At 42.1% G+C, this 17179-nt stretch overlaps 2 protein-coding genes across 5 annotated transcripts; both read left to right on the top strand.

Moving 5' to 3' along the window:
- The first annotated feature begins 6263 nt into the window (after positions 1-6263).
- LOC147434019 (uncharacterized) lies at positions 6264-7345 on the top strand. Of its 2 annotated transcripts, XM_086489862.1 has the most exons (4): positions 6264-6438; positions 6541-6645; positions 6811-6869; positions 7049-7345. In XM_086489862.1, exons 1-4 carry the CDS (start codon positions 6264-6266, stop codon positions 7271-7273), a joined length of 564 nt encoding a protein of 187 aa, XP_086345988.1. In that variant the 3' UTR covers positions 7274-7345. The 2 variants fall into 2 exon arrangements, 1 of the variants encoding a protein (XP_086345988.1); XR_015185232.1 differs by lacking the exons at positions 6264-6438; positions 6541-6645; positions 6811-6869 and adding an exon at positions 6668-6799 and having other exon boundaries at positions 7049-7180.
- A 7418-nt stretch (positions 7346-14763) lies between these two features.
- LOC147434018 (uncharacterized) lies at positions 14764-16951 on the top strand. Of its 3 annotated transcripts, XM_086490644.1 has the most exons (8): positions 14764-14883; positions 15178-15249; positions 15601-15629; positions 15743-15821; positions 15894-15922; positions 15984-16000; positions 16298-16361; positions 16611-16951. In XM_086490644.1, exons 1-8 carry the CDS (start codon positions 14764-14766, stop codon positions 16627-16629), a joined length of 429 nt encoding a protein of 142 aa, XP_086346770.1. In that variant the 3' UTR covers positions 16630-16951. The 3 variants fall into 3 exon arrangements, 1 of the variants encoding a protein (XP_086346770.1); XR_015185336.1 differs by lacking the exons at positions 14764-14883; positions 15178-15249 and adding an exon at positions 15256-15540 and having other exon boundaries at positions 15620-16951; XR_015185335.1 differs by lacking the exons at positions 14764-14883; positions 15178-15249 and adding an exon at positions 15256-15540 and having other exon boundaries at positions 15601-16951.
- The last annotated feature ends 228 nt before the right edge of the window (positions 16952-17179 follow it).

Raw genomic sequence — 17179 nt, 5'->3', positions numbered from 1 at the left:
GGGAATTAAATAACAAATCTACCACACTTGGGTGATAGAATTCATCTGACAAAAGATTTTTTTTCAAACTCACAATAGTGAGTTTATATATATATTACGGAAAAAAAAAGTTACAATGAAATCCATGCTCCAACCGAGCCATGGCATCTACAAACAACCCCCCTGGGATAAAACAAGCCAAGATGTAAAGTGCTACTCAAGTAGCGTAAAATCCTCTTGACGGCCTGCCAATGCTTAGACCCTCGGCTATGCATAAATCTGCTGACCTGTGAGACTGCAAACTGAATGTCCGGCCTCGTGTCACATACATAAATGAGGCAGCCAATAGCAATTTGGTAAAGAGTGACATCAGCAGGATCACCAGCATCATGTAGACTTAACTTCAAACCTGTTTCCATGGGCCTGGCAATAGGTTTGCATTCCTCAAGTCCAAAGTTACATAGTGTCATAATAATCAATATCTAATTCCTAAATGATTTTCTCATGTTAAAATGATCATTTAATATGGGGAAGTGCCAGGGGAGAAAAAGCTAGAATATTGGTTAAGCTAGCAGACCGGCCACAGTAGGGATCCAAAGGAGGGAAAATAAAGATCCAAAGGGGGGGGCATCTGCAAAAGAGCTATGTGCAACAATGGGCTCAAAAGACCCTAAGGTTCAGCCCATTAAGACTTCCAAAACGCTAAGGTTCCAAAATTCAGTGGTTCTGTCCAAAGGTCAAACATTAGGTGAATTGGATGCTTTGAGTGTGTCCCAAAAAGTCTTTGTCAAGCCCTACATAGGAGGGGGCGAGCCCAAGAAGTAGGGTATGAGAGAGAAACACCCACACACACTCACAAGCTTCATTTGTTCACAAGGGAAAGTGGGACACATGTCAACTCCCTAGGCCAGATGCCCACAAGGTGTACTCAAATCCTATTGGATGGCCATGGAGGTGGACCAATGAGAATTAGGCTAGAGTAAATCTAGTTTAATTAATTTAAAAACACTTAATAAAAGAACCAATAAGAATTAAGCTCTCTAGCAGACTATTGGACAGTCTCCCAAGGGGACCAATGAGCATTCAGCAGCCCAATGGTTTGCCTGATTCCTATTGGCTAGGAGGCAAAGGGGTCCAATGAGAGTTTAGTTGCATTTATTGATTACCTAAAGCTCTCACAAAAGGGGAAAGGGGGACACATGTCAGAAGGCTATCACTTATGTTGCTTAATTTCCATTGGCTAGGCCTGGGGAGGTCCAATAGGGCTGTAGCATGAGCATTTAGCAAGGGGGGTCGACCAAGAGAGGGAGGGGGCTGATTTTTTCAAGGCATTATCACACACACACTCACACAATCTCATGTGTGAAGCAAAGAAGACTCTCTCTCTCTCTCCTTCTCAAGCTTTAATGGAAAGCTTACCACCTACTCCAAGCTTGTGAGAAGGGAGGCCTACACCAACAACTCTTGGCTTTGCGATGCAAATCCAACCAAGAGCCAAGCTTCAATGCATGCTCATCTCCTCTACCATGCTAATTACTAAGCTAAGCTATGCTAATATGAGTGATTATGTGAGGAGATGTACATCTTTCTCGTAAGAATACTCCTTCTTCCTCTCAATCTACTCTCATACCCCGCTAGCTCTCACCATCTTCAAAGGTGTGTGAGGTCTTGGGTCTGAGACCGTGAGGGAATTGATGTTGTGTTTGATAAGTGTTTTGCTTAGTGCATGAAGTTTTCATCTTCATTACACTAGCTAGTATTGAAGAAACACAAGAAATTGTATTGTAAAATGTCTCTCTTGATGGGAGAAACCATAATACAAAGCCTTTTGGAGGGGGGACCGGCTCCATGAAAATCCGGTCCTCAATTGCTGTCAATTGCTTAATTTCTCTCTTTTTTGAAGTATTGTTCATGCTATCTAACTAGGTGTTATTCTTTTTGTTGCTCTCTCCACCCAAGCACTCTTGTTATTCTCATTAGGAAGCTATTCTAATGAAATGCTCACTATGTTCGTGCTATTTTCCGCTATCTAACTAGGTGTTATGCTTTTTGTTGTGTTTGATAAGTGTTTTGCTTAGTGCACGAAGTTTCCATCTTCATTGCACTAGCTAGTATTAAAGGAACACAAGAAATTGTATTGTAAAATGTCTCTCTTGATGGGAGAAACCATAATACAAAGCCTTTTGGAGGGGGACTGGCTCCATGCAAATCCGGTCCTCAACTGTTGTCAATTGCTTAATTTCTCTCTCTTTTGAAGTATTGTTCATGCTATCTAACTAGGTGTTATGCTTTTTGTTGCTCTCTCCACCCAAGCACTCTTGTTATTCTCATTACGAAGCTATTCTAATGAAATGCTCACTATGTTCATGCTATTTTCCGCTACACACAAGTTACTAGACCATTAACAGTTACACATAGCAATGTCTCTATGTAACTTTTCTGACACAACGCAATACCACCATCACATTGCTTAAACTAGATGCCCAAGTAATGATGTAATAGCCCCAAATCTTTCATCTTGAAAGTAGCACTTAAATTCAGCATATATGTGCCTCATTGGGACCAATGATCAGCAAATCATCCACATAATGAACAGCAATGAGAAGTACATCGCCCTCATGCTTGACATACAATGTGCTTTTTGTTGGACTATTACAATAGCCTCGTTTGACCAAATGAGTGTTGGCTTTCTCATACCAAGCACAAGGAGATTGCTTCAACCCATACAAAGCCTTCTTAAATCTGCACACTTTTTCCTCTTGTCCTTTCTTGACAAAACTGTGAGATTCCATTACATAAACTTCCTCAAATATGTCACCAGTTAAGAAAGCAGTAACAATGTCTGATTGATGTACATCCCAACCAAAATGAGCTGCCAATGCACATAGAAAACAAACATTAGTCATACGATAAGTGGGAGTAAAATTTTCTTCATAATCTATGCCTTTTTGCTGTGCATAGCCTTTTGTAACAAGTCAAGCCTTATGGCAATCAACCTCACCATTCGGCTTGCATTTCAACTTGTAAACCCACTTTGTACCAATGGCCTTTTTGCCAGGAGGCAAATCGCATAAAGTCCATGTGTCATTTTCTATAAGTGCATCATATTTTGATTGCATGGCAGCCATCCAATTTTCTGAATTCTATGCTTCATCAAAAGATAGAGGTTCCTCAACATCATGTAAGCTAGACACAGCCAAAGCATAACAATCTGATGCATAAGACAAATGGCAAGAACCTGAACAAGTACCACTAAACAAAGGTGCATCCAATTTAGTGTCACACAAAGTGTGCACCAGCATTTTGGCATACCTCTAGCCTGCTCATTTTCAGTCCTTTCCTCATCAAGTACATCATGTACATCTGCATCAGTAATAGGCTGATATGTAACATTTTTAGAAACCCCCTTAGGTCTTACATTTGCCTCATTGGAATTTACATTCGTACTTCCATCATTGAAAAGAGGCAAAAAAGTGTCATAAATGTCCTGCGAGCTTACATTACTGTCTTTAGTACATGACAGCAAGGACTGAACAAAAACTTCCACAAACACAACATCCCGTGAAACCAAAATACACTTTGTTTGTGGATGATACAACCTGTAACCTTTGCTTTCAGCACTATAACCAACAAAAATAAATTTGATAGCCTTATCATCCAATTTTATGTGTTGTGTTTGTGGCACCAGAGCATATGTGAAACAACCAAAAACACACATGTGCTCAATAGAAGGCTTTTTATTATGAATGCTTCATATGGAGTAACAGAGTGCAAAGCTTTTGTAGGACACTTGTTTAGTACATAAGTGGCACACAAGATGGCCTCAAGCCAAAAAGAATGAGGCAAAGCTTTAACTTTTGACCATACATCGTGTCATTTCCGTAAGTGACATGTTTTTCCTCTCAGCAACACCATTTTGCTGACGCATATAAGGCACTATACATTGGTGTTTTATCCCACAACTAGACAAAAATTTATTAAATTCATGAGACATATACTCCCTCCCTCAATCGGAACAGAGGGTGCCCATAGTACATTTTGAGACATTTTCAGCCATAGCCAAAAATTGTTTGAAGCACATAAATACTTCGGACTTTGCTTTAAGCAGGAATACCCATGCATGCCTAGAGTAATCATCAATGAAAGTCACGAACTACAGGTAATTGCCCAAGGACGGAGTTTGCATGGGCCCACAAACATCACTATGCACAAGTTGCAACGTATATGTGGCCCTACTGAACCATCCTTTGGAAACTTAGAACGCTGCATCTTACCCAAAATACAGCCTTCACAAACATGTTTGATAAGTACTTCAAGAGGTGGTAAAGAAGCAACCATATTAGATTTTTGCAAACGCAGCAAACTGGCAAAATTCAGATGCCCAAAACGTGCATGCCAAAGTTTTGCATCTGAAATAGCCTTAGAATCCACAACTGCATTTGCAAAATTTTACCCACACTTGTCATACAAAGTGAGCTTATACACCCCACGACATAATATGCCAGATGCAACAATTTCATCACCAAAATTGAGATCATGGACTGTACATCTGTCATCCACAAACTCGACTACAAGTCCAAGTCTAGCAAGTGCAGATATAGACAAAAGATTCTTCTTGATCCCAGGTACATAAAGTGCATCAACAAGTGTGAAAGAGCTACCATTTGCAGCAGTAAGCACAATCTTTCCAACTCCCTGAACCGGATAAGAGGCACTGTTGGCACAAGTGATTGAATTTCCATGAGGGACAGACTCAAGAGAGATGAACAATTCACGATGTGAGGTAATGTGCTTTGTAGCACCACTGTCGAATTACCACACATGTGAATTTGCAGCAATTGACATGCATGCATCATGGATAACAAGATTGTAAGTGCACTCTACACTAAAAGCCCATTCTACATCAACATCAACATCACATTCTCCTTTCACAAAAGACTCAACAATGGCTGCATTTGTAGTGGAACCAGCATTTGTAGTGGAACCACCCTCTTTCTTCTTAGCCTCTTTGGCCTTCAGCTTCTGGCACTGCTTGATCAAGTGATCATTGGCTTTACAATAATGGCAATGCATCTTCTTTTTGCCCTTATCACCAGAATTTCTAGAGGAATTGCTGCCATCAGAAGCATTAGGAATAGGTGAGTTTCCACTAAGAAGTGGTTTCATTATTGTTACCACCATAGCAATGTGCATAATGCATCAAACTTGACAACTTCAGGATTTTCTTGGGTCATAAGTCTCCAAGTACTAGCAAAAGTCTTGTAAGAAGAGTCTGCAAAAGAGAACTGTCTGACCTGCAAAAATTAGTTGCTCATTGATATCCTTGACACCAGCAAGGAAAGTGTCCATATCATCTTCCTCATGCATAATCTTTGACTCCGGCTCTTTACGCAGCAATGCAATTTTTGCCTCATTACGGCTTGCATAAAGACCAGCCAGAATATCCCAAACCTGTTTTGCAGATTTCATTAGACAAATGTGAGAAGTAATGGTGTGCTTCACAGACAATAAAATCAACACATGAGCATGTGCATCCCCTTTACATCCCAACGAGCTTGTTTTGTCGTAGGCAAAACAACTCTAACAGCCACAGCAATCCTTGCAGCAAGACCTGCAACATCACCTACATCCTCAGAACCAAGATGTACATCAATGCCCTGCATAATATTCCAGACGCCCTTTCACACAATAACATGTTGCATCATGTTGGAACACATAGCGTAATTGTCCCCATCCAATCTATCCTCAGCAGTAGCAAACATCTTGAACACATTTGTGTTGTTGTCAGCCATGGTAAATGTTTCCCCTATGTGAAAACTGCCTGCAAAGAGGAGAAAGGAAACGGCAACAACACGTGCTATATAGCACAAACCGTAGAAGACTGTAAGGGACTGACAAAATTCTGTACAAAATGACAAAATAGCCTATGCAGTATTGCTTGTAGAGGAAACAAAGGCCAAAACAAGCCCGAATCAAAAATCTGAGTACATTGCTCATAGAAATCCGAGAAAGTGAGCATGCGTGTGCTAGAGCTCCGGGCGACTAAGCCCGGGAGGATGCAACCTACTCTAATACCAATTGTTGGAATTAGGGTTGCAAGGAAACTCACACAGCTTGGAGAAGATGAAGGAAGCTCACTACTGAAGGTCGTGCTCGCTTCTGTTGGCTGTCTTTCAAGGCCTGCGCAATGAGGAAGCCAACGTGCTAGATTGATAGTCGCCATTTTGAAAGACCTCCTTGCAGAAGGAGAGAAGCTTGTTCACCCATACCTAATGGTTAAATAGATGCTTCTTCAGCTCCACCATGAAGGGGACGGCTCTGAGCTGATGTTTTATGTCAATGTCAAGGTAGTACGTCCGATCTGTCATCAGCTTGTTAAGGTGATATCGTCATCTGCACCTGGCATCGATAGTGAGTCTAAATCCATGAAGCGTTGTGATAGGGCTCCACATCCTGCAGGTTTGGTATTTTTGCCATGTTGCTCAATTGAAGTTTTGTGATTATGTAGTTTGTTTGAACACAGATCAGTTTAGTTAGTGTAATTTCTCATGATCTGTGCAGCCCTGTTTAGAGATTGCATTGTGGACATTTTTGGCCATGTGCTTTGCTCTGTTTGTGCTGGCCTCTCAGGTGGTGTGGTCTTGGTTGTGAGCTTTTTGTGTGTGGGCCATGTTCTTTGTTTTCGGTTGAAAAGCTTTCCATTCCTAGGGTCTGAAGTTCGGTGTAATTCTCATAATGTTTTTGAGTCGCTATCAGTTTTCTCATCGTTGGAAATGGAGGAAAAGGGTGTTGATTCTTATGGAAATCCTTTCACTGCCAGGTACTCTTCAGTGAAAAGAAGAAGAAGCTCTCATGTTCTCACCGTTTCCCTATACATTATTATTATTATTGTATTCTTTCATCTCTTATGTTATGGCATCTTCACTAAGTAGTACTTTGATCCCGATGGTGGTTTGTCTCACGGTGAGAGTGAAGAGCACTTCTCCGCTTCATTTGCTTGAATGACATTTGCAGATTATTGGAATGCGCATTTGGTTATTGTTACTAGTTTGTATGCTGCTGTGTGCAGTCTGGTTCGGAGATTGTAGACAGTCGTTCGATGCTGATGTGTGCCGAGCTCAAGCGGGATCCTTTTGTACATTTTCTCCCTGTGATTGTGATGAGTACCTTTGGCAATAGCGATTCCAAGATCTTCCTTGCTTCCACGCCTCATCGAAATTGTTGCTTTCGTGCTAGGACTTGTCACATGCTCAGAATGAGCAGCGAAAGGCCTTTATGTTGCATATTCTCTTGATGTGGGATAGGGTTCGGGTTAGATATAAGCCAATGGTTGTCTGTCAAGTTTTTTCTTGTGTGCATAGCGGTAATTTTTTGCTTTTCAGGGAAATAAAACAAAAAAGGTTTTTGCTATTCTTTGTTCGCTTGTGTACGAGGGGGGGGATTTGCGATGATGTATCGTTTGTTTCCTAAACTTCTTTAGATGCCTCTATGAAATGAGAGAAGACTGAGCAAGCTTTAGATATTGGGCAATATGGAATACAGGATAAGCTGTGATAAATAATACATGCCTGTTATGGATTCATGTCTATTTTTTGGTTTTGTTTTCTGAGATTATGCCATCAAAAAATCTGGATTTTTACTGGGAGTGAAATTTGAATCATTTTGCCTAGGATCAAAAGATCTTTTTTTTTGTATAATGCCACGGCGAACTATACTTATGATTGAAACTTTGTGGCAGGTATTATTATGAGTTTTCATGATGCGATGTTTAATTTTATCCGTCTTCGTCTAGCTGTGTGTCATGTGGTTGATTATTTGTGGTTGATCATATTTGGATTAAAAAACCCCTGCATCATTCATAGTGGACATGTGGTTTTGCTTTTGGTTGGATCATCCATCCACACATCTTATGATTCCTAAATGATTCTAATCACTCCCTAAAACCCTCCCCCCTCCATCCCTTCCTCCCTTCATCTCACCCTTCCCTCATCCTCTCCACAAGAAGAAACCATGATTCTGTATATTGTGCCTACCTCTATCCTATCAAAATGCCACTTTGATGCGAGAGAGAGAGAGAAATAATTTGTTCTGGTCTTTTGTTCCGAGTTGTAGGGTTGAGTGCTTGCTTGCCTTAGTTCATCAACGGCGCGTAGCATACATAAAATAGCGGGTCAATACATTCCGTACGAAATCCGTATGAAGGGGGATGGCTCATTGCGGGAACATCCGTATCTTGTCCGTATGTAGGGGGTAGGTTCGCATGAAAGATACCGTATATAGGGGGGTTTCTCTAATTTTGATGCACGCAAGTAACATCCCTCCATTTCTAATAGTGAATCCAGACGCCCTTTCACACAAGAACATGTTGCATCATGTAAGACCACATAGGGTAATTATCCCCATCCAATCTATCCTCAGCATTAGCAAACATCTTGAACACATCTGTGTTGTTTTCAGCCATGGTAAATGTTGCACCTATGTGAAAACTACTCGGAAAGAGGAGAAAGAAAACGGGAACAACACGTGCTATATACCACAACCCATAGAAGACTGTAAGGGACTGACAAAATTCTGTACAAAATGATAAAATAACCTATGCAGTACTGCTTGTAGAGGAAACAAAGGCTAAAACGAGCCTGAATCAAACATCTGAGCACATTGCTCACAAAAATCTGAGAAAGTGAGCATGCATGTGCTAGAGCTGCTGGCGACTAAGCCCGGGAGGATGCAACCTGCTCTAATACCAATTGTTGGAATTAGGGTTGCAAGGAAACTCACACAGCTTGGAGAAGCTGAAGGAAGCTCAAGGCACACAATAGAGAGTGTATTACTTAGTAGGCAATGGAAAAGATGGATAGCCCTAGAGTGATGGGCGTATATACAATGCACGGGGGGGAAACCTCCTAAAGAGGGAAAAAATGCCCCAGCGGTCCTAGTGTGTTCATACACATCACTACCACATGTATATGGTAGCAAAGACAAACTATCTCTAATCCAAGAAACACTCAACTCCTTTCCTCAAACAGATGTATAAAGCTGAGACCAAGCTAGTCCAAGTTATCTCCAAAACAAATACAACTGAAGGGAAAAGGCAAAACAAAAAACTAGAGAATGTCATCGTAGACTAGAAGACTATTGCCGTCTAAGTTCTTCATCTTCATCTTTGTCTTCTTCTTCCAAATAGACTTTGGGTCTTGGATTTTTGTTGGTGCTACCTCTATCCTTTTTGAAACACTTTGGAAGGAAGGTGGCCCTTCTTCTCGCAAATGCTGCAAGTCTTTAATGCTAGACAGTCCTTTGCTACGTGCTCTTCTTTGCCACACTTGAAACAAGTTTTGTGAGACTAGAGCTAATTGCAAAATCTCCTCCCCTTGAAGTAGCATTCCTCCCTTGCTTATTCTCCTCGGACATTAAAGAGTTGATTACATCTTGGAAATCTCGTGTTCGATCCTTTTTCTCAATGATGGTTATGATCTGGTCAAAGCTAGGTGGTAAGGTTGCTAGAAGAACTACAATTTTGTCCTCCTCTAGTACTGTACTGTTTACATAAGCTAGTTCTGTGGTCATGCTTTTGAGGCGATTGACTAACATTGCAACATCTTTGTTATGTTCCATCTTTAAGTTATATAGATCTTTTTTTAAGCTCGCTTTGCTCTTCTTTGTTTTTAGCTCCAAAGTTTTTTCTAGTGCTTCCCATGCAGCTAATGAGGTTTCACAATCATCAATAAAGTGTACATAATTGTCATGTAGTGCAGTCATTATGATTTCTAATGCCTGCTTGTCCTTGGCTTGCTTTTGTGCACTCATAGCCCGTGTCAATACTCATGCACTAGCAGTAGATGCTCCATCAATGAGCGTTGGCTTGACTACTCCCCACAACTGCTTTTTCATTAAGTACTCTTTCAACTTGGTTTGCCAAGTGTGAAAGCCCTCATAGTTAAATTTCATAAGCCCTTTCTCTTCCATTGGGCTAATAGAGGGGTCTTAGCTTAGGAGACTCTCCTAGCCAGTGTCTACCTCCTTACACAAGAACAAATACCCCTTGGGAGATGATAGGAAATTTATTTTAAGTTATTGTGCTTGGCTACAAGATTTTGAAGTTTTAATGAGAGAGAGAGAGAGAGAGAGAGAGAGAGAGAGAGAGAGAGAGAGAGAGAATTCCTTCAAACTTTGTGGAGCTCCTCTTCACCAGGGGGGAAGCTCCTCTTCATAATATTCTTTGAGGTTGTTAAATTTCTACTTTGGAGAAGCTCGATAAAGCCTTGAGGTTCGGCTTTGAATGGTTTTGATGAAGCTTTGACTATTTTGTAAAACCACCTTCGAATGCCTTTTTGGAAATCTTGAATATCGCTCCCTTTTGAGCGCTCAATGATTTTCCTTTGAAACCCTTTTGATTGTTGGCTTTGTTGAAACTCGATGGAAGAAGAAGGGCTAAGATTTTTTCTCTCTTTTGTAGGTGTGACAAGCCACCAATAAGCCTACTTGGGGTGCCTTATGAGCTCTTTGAAGCTAATGCCATGGGGTGGGAGCACCCCCTTGTGCTGAGTGATGAGGTGGAGGCACGGGCAAGTGGAAGCTGCATGGGAGCGGCCGTTGGTGGACCCGAAAGGCTGAAAAAGTGGGGCTTATACTTGGCTCGTGTCCGATTGACCTCCGAGAGGCACCTCTGCTGTGTGGGACTACACCCTTGTGGACCCGATAAGGGCCTTAGTTGGAATTTGGCACCCAAAACGAATACGCCCACATCACCCAAATATGACAAGGGAACTCGAGCCCATGACACACCATACACACATTAACTCTAGTGTGGCAAGCTAGACCAAGGGGTCCCAAGGGCTTGCATGTGAGAAAATGCCAAAAAAGGAAATGTTATCCTCGGCTCTGCAAGGAGATGCACACACACAAAACTTGTCACACACACCCAAATATGGTAATAAAATTCAATGGGCATATGGTGTCATAATTGGGCAATCAAGGGCTCTATGGAGAGCTTGTGGCAAGCACTTCTAAACTATGTGACCAATGCGATGAGAAAGCGAACTTGATAGAATTAATTGACGTTGCAAATTAGCAAAAATTGACACTAAGTGGAATCTAAATACGAATGCAATATCTTGCTTGATGATGTTAATTAGTGAGCTTATTAGAGGGAAAATTGAAGATCAGAACACACATCATGCACAAGTCGAATGTGCAAAGATCCTACAACTCTTAATCAAGCTTGACCTAGCTATGGAGGGTAGTGGCTCAATGGAATTTCACCATGAACTTTCCCACACATAGCCTAATTATGAATTGTTTAAAGAGAACAGGAGCCTAATGGAAATGATAATTACATTATCACATAAAAGCAGTAACAAACCTAACTAGCAAACCATGGAGCTCTGATACCACTTGATGGGAATTGGATCATGCTAGCTGGGGTGGATGAAAGAGTAACATCGTGCACACAAGTGAGTGTGTGTTGGTTAGATTATCACTCAAGCAAATTAGGTTCCAATATTAATTAACTTGGACTCATAAACACGATCTTGAGTTGTTGCTAAGCCATCACAAGCTCACCATAAACAAGAGAGATGTAATGCAAAATAGACTTAGTTTATTCATTCATGAAATGAGCTTTAAGTAGCTCTACAACCTTGCACCATTGCATGTGGGATAAATTCACCTTTCCTCTCCTTGACTCATACTCTAGTACTTTAGGACAAAGCTCACACCTTACAAAAGCCTCTGGCCCTTGTGACATTACTCCCCCCTTGGAAAAGTGTTTTTGTCCTCGAAAATGTAAGTGAGAAATTTCTTCTTAAGAACACTAATGTTTTCTCAAGTGGCACTATCTTCAAATATGTCTTTCCACTTGACTAATGCTTATCGATGCACATGATGACATGTTCACAGATCCTGATAATCTGGAATATGCTTAAGTTCATGCAGTTGGGTTGGAGGTTCAATGAAACCAACCAAAATCTATTGGTCAATGACATTGTCATCTCTACATAAACAACTTACATAAAATAACGGATGAATATGAGAGTGTGTAAGTAATGGAATTTTGTAGGCCATATCTCTAGCTTGCTTGAGTATCTTTAAGGCACATAGTATCTCAGAGATAGTTTAGGTGTTGGCCCAGTGTGTGGACTTTTTGAATCCCGGGGGATTCATTATGGATTTCCGTATGGTATCACGTGAGTGTGCAAGAGAGGGGTTTTTAGAGGTCAGACATAAGCGTATAGAATAGGGGTAGCCCCCCATTATTTTATGCTCGTACCATATGCATAAGGGAGGGGGGGACCTACCCCGTGGAGGGGGGGGGATATTAAGTGCTTATGCCATAAGACATATGTCGTAACAAGCCAATTAAATAATCTTTCATGTGAGGTGTTGTTTTTGGTATTTCAAAGAGTTAATTTACTCCACTAGCAAACTAAGATGGCTATACCAAAGAGAAAATATGGTACCTCCATGTCCTCTCCCTTAGGTAACATCTTTAAGACTTGTTCAACAAGCTTCTAGATTTGTATGGGTCGATGCTACCATAAACTTGACTAATCTTCTTCTATGTAGCCACTAGGCATCATTATCTTGGACAATCAGACCCCCAATGTGTCTCTTCAACATAATCATCATCAATACCACCATCTGCATAGCCTTTGTCTCCACATCTGCACCCTCATTTTATTTATTGTTGTCTTCTTGCACATCATCCAAGTCACTCTTCTCTTCTTCTTCTTCGTATGCAAACTCAATAGCAACACGAATGGCATGATCAAGAGCTTCTCGTGCACCCACGATACCAGCTTTACATCCATCATTGTAATCATCTCCTATTTGATACACACACTCGTTCGTGCTTTCTGTGACAAAGGCTCAAAAAGCTCATCAAACCTTTTCCAGGTGCCACGCAAGCTCCGCTAGTTCATCTGCGTCCATTGCCTTGGTGTGATATGGGTCGTCCATTGCCTTGGTGTGATATGGGCTTACATTACAAAACGATAGAGCTTTATCTTAGGCCCGTGCCACACACGAGCGATCGAACATGTCAAAAAGTGCAATATTGGGCAACATGTGTGTCAATCACAAATCAAAAAAATTAAGAATGTGTCTTAAAATAGAATGTGCGAGCTTACAACTTCACTTAGGAATGTTGCTTTGTATGCTCAAATTGATATAAAGAAGGAATGTCTAAAATGGAGAAGCTTCATGTATGTATCTTGGGCTCATAATTTGTACTACTGTGGAGATGATGAGTGAAGGCATCGTCTCCGATGGACCCCCCCCCCCCCCAATCTCTCTCTCTCTCTCTCTCTCTCTCTCTCTCTCATGCACCCTTGTCTCGTTGTGTGTCAAGTTGCAGAGCACATTAGCTCTCATAGGAGAATTAGACTCGCCCCTCTTATGTGCTGGGGGCTGGGCGGGGCTCGAATCCCTCCCCCTTTGTCTATAGTGTAGAGAGAGATAACATTTACAAGCATTTTTGGCATGCCCAAAGGGCTAAGGCCATAGTGATGTGTTCCCTTTTTGGCCTACCCCAAAGGGCTGAGGCCATAGGGATGACTCCCTTTTTTGCTAAGGAAAAAGGAGAGTTAATTTTTTTAATTCGTAATTTTTTGATTGGCACATGGGGTAAGTGGGTATTCATTGTTTGCAGCATCTCAAGAAAATGATGAAACGGAGAGGATGAGGGAGGAAAGGGGGAGAGAGAGAGAGAGAGAGAGAGAGAGAGAGAGAGAGAGAGAGAGAGAGAGAGAGAGAGAGAGAGTACAGAGAGTAGAGTATGCCTGATCGCTGCATTATTCAAAACCTAGATGTGAACATCACCATAGTTGCGATAGGTGGTTGGGATGGGCCTGCATTTCTCGGTTTGAAAAGTTGTTTACAGCACATGTGCGATCTAAATAAGCAGAACTGCTATGTGTTGCCTCAAAGCCTAGTTCTCCATCTCCCATCAAGCTTGCACCCATAGCTCTAGGGCGCCCATAGAGCACCAGCTAAAGAATGACTGCAGATTCATGGACATCAATGGTGCCGTCTCCCCGTCTGTGCCACCGGAGGTGATGATATTAGACAGAGAGACTGTCCTTCCTACTATCCCCTCCATTCCCCACCCTCTTTTCCTCTCTGCCTTGATATCATCTGGCAGGAGGTCAACTACAACCTCTGACTCCTCTTCTACCCACATGTACTACCATTGAAAAACGGTGGTGATGATCATGTCCTATCGACTGCGGATCTGATGCGGCAGCTCAAAAACAGCCTTACTCTCTGCTTGGTCCAGTACTTCCCCTTCTGTGGCCGCCTTGTCAAGGGTGCAAACTCTCCCCACAGGCTCTTTATCGAATGCAACGATGCCAGAGTCGAATTTGTAGAGGCCTCCATGGACATGCCCCTTTCCCTGCTTGTTGAAGATGGCTTTCAGATAAAGCCCTTCTTTGATCAGCTTTTCCAACAGCCAGATCAAAAGGGAGAGTGCCTCTTCTCCACTCCCCTTCTCTCCATTCAGGTAATATATAGCACGTGTGTGCATGTGTGTGTGTGTGTGTGTGTGTGTGTGTGTGTGTGTGTGTGAGAGAGAGAGAGAGAGAGAGAGAGAGAGAGAGAGAAAGAGAGAGAATTGTCCTTGAATGGCAGCAAGCCACCTTGTTCTTGGATGGCGGCCTTGCACTTGGCATTGCACACAGCCATGTTGTTGCAAATGGGTAGTCTTTATGGGACTTTATGGTGTCATGGGGAGAGTTCTCGAGAGCAGTTCCCTTGAGTCTAACCCCTATACACAATAGCCGAGCGATGCACGAGCCGTCTCCAACAAAAGCCACATGGAGCCTTGATTTTCATATCAATGAGGAAGATAAGGCAAGGGAAGAGGACCTTATTGTGGAGGCAGATGATTCAAGATTGGATGAAAAGGTCCGAAGCATGGAAGCAGGTGATCCAAGGACTTTGGACAAAGCAAATACCCTGGCAAGCAAGAAGAAGGATAGCATGAGGAAGCTTCTTCTTTACTAGCAAATACATCAGAAGGTGGAAGGGAATACGTTAATGCCGGCTCTAAAAATGGACAAAATGGGCTTGATGACAAGAGCTAAAAAACAAGTCGTGAAAATGGTGGCAAGTCCCTTACCAAGCGTGACCCCTTGGTGCAATATGTGTTCCCATTGTCTACCTCTGCAATCAAGAAACTAAAGAGTGAGGCATGTGAAGGCTTCACTTCTTTTGAGGTCACATGCGTGCACTTTTGGAAGCGAACCTCCTCCACCAGGAAATCTCCACCTGGTGAGTCAACCTTCATTTTTGTGCCAATCAATTGTCGCTCCCGCATCTCACTGCTAGTACCGCGTGCGTGGTTCGAGAATGTCCTTGGCATAGGCACAACTCTTGCATTCCCTGTGCGTGAGTCGCCCATGGCGGGGCTGAGAGAGAAAGAGTGAGAGAGAGAGAGAGAGAGAGAGATTGATCTCGGCTTGTGATTGTGTAATGGTTTTTTTGCCCCCTGCGTTGTGCAACCCTAAATTGGCAAAGTTGCAAGCGGATGGGTTTTTGCTGCTGAAAATGCACTTGGTTTAGGTAATAATATGTTTGCTTAGGTTATTTTTGTGCTTTGCTGCTCTGATGATGGAACTGTAGATGAAAAGAGGAGGTGCAGATGATCGAAGGTTCCTGAGGGGTGAAAAAACGCTCTTACACCTCTACGCCACTGTCCTTCTTTGCTAGTGAAGCTCGTGCTCACTTCTGCTGGCTGTCTTTCAAGGCCTGCGCAATGAGGAAGCCAACGTGCTGGATCAATAGTCGCCATTCTGAAAGACCTTCTTGCAGAAGGAGAGAAGCTCGTTCACCCAGACCTAATGGTTAAGTAGACACTTCTTCAGCTCCACCAGGGGATGGCTGCGAGCTGATGTTTTATGTCAATGTCAATGCAGTACTCCCAATCTGTCATCAACTTGTTAAGGTGATGTCTTCATCTGCACTGGCGTCGATAGCTAGTCTAAAGCCATGAAGCATTTGGATAGGGATCCACATCCTGCAGGTTTGGTATTTCCGTCATGCTGCTCAATTGAAGTTTTGTGATTATGTAGCTTGTTTGAACACAGATCAGTCTAGTTAGTGTAATTTCTCACGATCTGTGCAGCCCTGTTTAGAGATTGCATGGTGGACATTTTTTTCCATGTGCTTTGCTCTGTTTGTGCTGGCCTCTCAGATGGTGTGGTCTTGGTTGTGAGCCGGTTGTGTGTGGGCCATGTTCTTTGTTTCTAGTTGAAAAGCTTTCCATTCCTAGGGTCTGAAGTTCGGTGTAATTCTCATAATGTTTTTGAGTCGCTGTCAGTTTTCTCATCGTTGGAAATGGAGGAAAAGGGTGTTGATTCTTATGGAAATCCTTTCACTGCCAGGTACTCTTCAGTGAAAAGAAGAAGAAGCTCTCATGTTCTCACCGTTTCCCTATGCATTATTATTATTATTGTATTCTTTCATCTCTTATGTTATGGCATCTTCACTAAGTAGTACTTTGATCCCGATGGTGGTTTGTCTCACGGTGAGAGTGAAGAGCACTTCTCCGCTTCATTTGCTTGAATGGCATTTGCAGATTATTGGAATGCGCATTTGGTTATTGTTACTAGTTTGTATGCTGCTGTGTGCAGTCTGGTTCGGAGATTGTAGACAGTCGTTCGATGCTGATGTGTGCCGAGCTCAAGCGGGATCCTTTTGTACATTTTCTCCCTGTGATTGTGATGAGTACCTTTGGCAATAGCGATTCCAAGATCTTCCTTGCTTCCACGCCTCATCGAAATTGTTGCTTTCGTGCTAGGACTTGTCACATGCTCAGAATGAGCAGCAAAAGGCCTTTATGTTGCATATTCTCTTGATGTGGGATAGGGTTCGGGTTAGATATAAGCCAATGGTTGTCTGTCAAGTTTTTTCTTGTGTGCATAGCGGTAATTTTTTGCTTTTCAGGGAAATAAAACAAAAAAGGTTTTTGCTATGCTTTGTTCGCTTGTGTACGAGGGGGGGGATTTGCGATGATGACTTGTTTGTTTTTTGAACTTCTTTAGATGCCTCTAAGAAATGAGAGAAGACTCAGCAAGCTTTACATATTGGACGATATGGAATACAGGATAAGCTGTGAGAAATAATATATGCCTATTATGGATTCATGTCCTTTTTTTGGTTTTGTTTTCTGAGATTATGCCATCAAAAAATCTGGATTTTT

Source organism: Adiantum capillus-veneris, chromosome 19 (assembly GCF_014529385.1).
Source record: "Adiantum capillus-veneris isolate H3 chromosome 19, ASM1452938v2, whole genome shotgun sequence".
NCBI classification, from domain to species: domain Eukaryota; kingdom Viridiplantae; phylum Streptophyta; class Polypodiopsida; order Polypodiales; family Pteridaceae; genus Adiantum; species Adiantum capillus-veneris.
This window is presented reverse-complemented; position numbering and strand designations above follow the sequence as displayed.

Bases quoted from the DNA above. Each gene is read 5' to 3' on its own strand.
- LOC147434019 (XM_086489862.1), top strand. From the start codon at position 6,264: ATGCTTCTTCAGCTCCACCATGAAGGGGACGGCTCTGAGCTGATGTTT. The intron at 6,439-6,540 runs GTTTGGTATTTT...TGATCTGTGCAG, and splicing joins TAGGGCTCCACATCCTGCAG to CCCTGTTTAGAGATTGCATT. The intron at 6,646-6,810 runs GCCATGTTCTTT...GGTACTCTTCAG, and splicing joins TGTGAGCTTTTTGTGTGTGG to TGAAAAGAAGAAGAAGCTCT.
- LOC147434018 (XM_086490644.1), top strand. From the start codon at position 14,764: ATGCACGAGCCGTCTCCAACAAAAGCCACATGGAGCCTTGATTTTCAT. The intron at 15,250-15,600 runs GTGAGTCAACCT...ATGGAACTGTAG, and splicing joins CACCAGGAAATCTCCACCTG to ATGAAAAGAGGAGGTGCAGA. The intron at 15,630-15,742 runs GTTCCTGAGGGG...GCAATGAGGAAG, and splicing joins GGAGGTGCAGATGATCGAAG to CCAACGTGCTGGATCAATAG.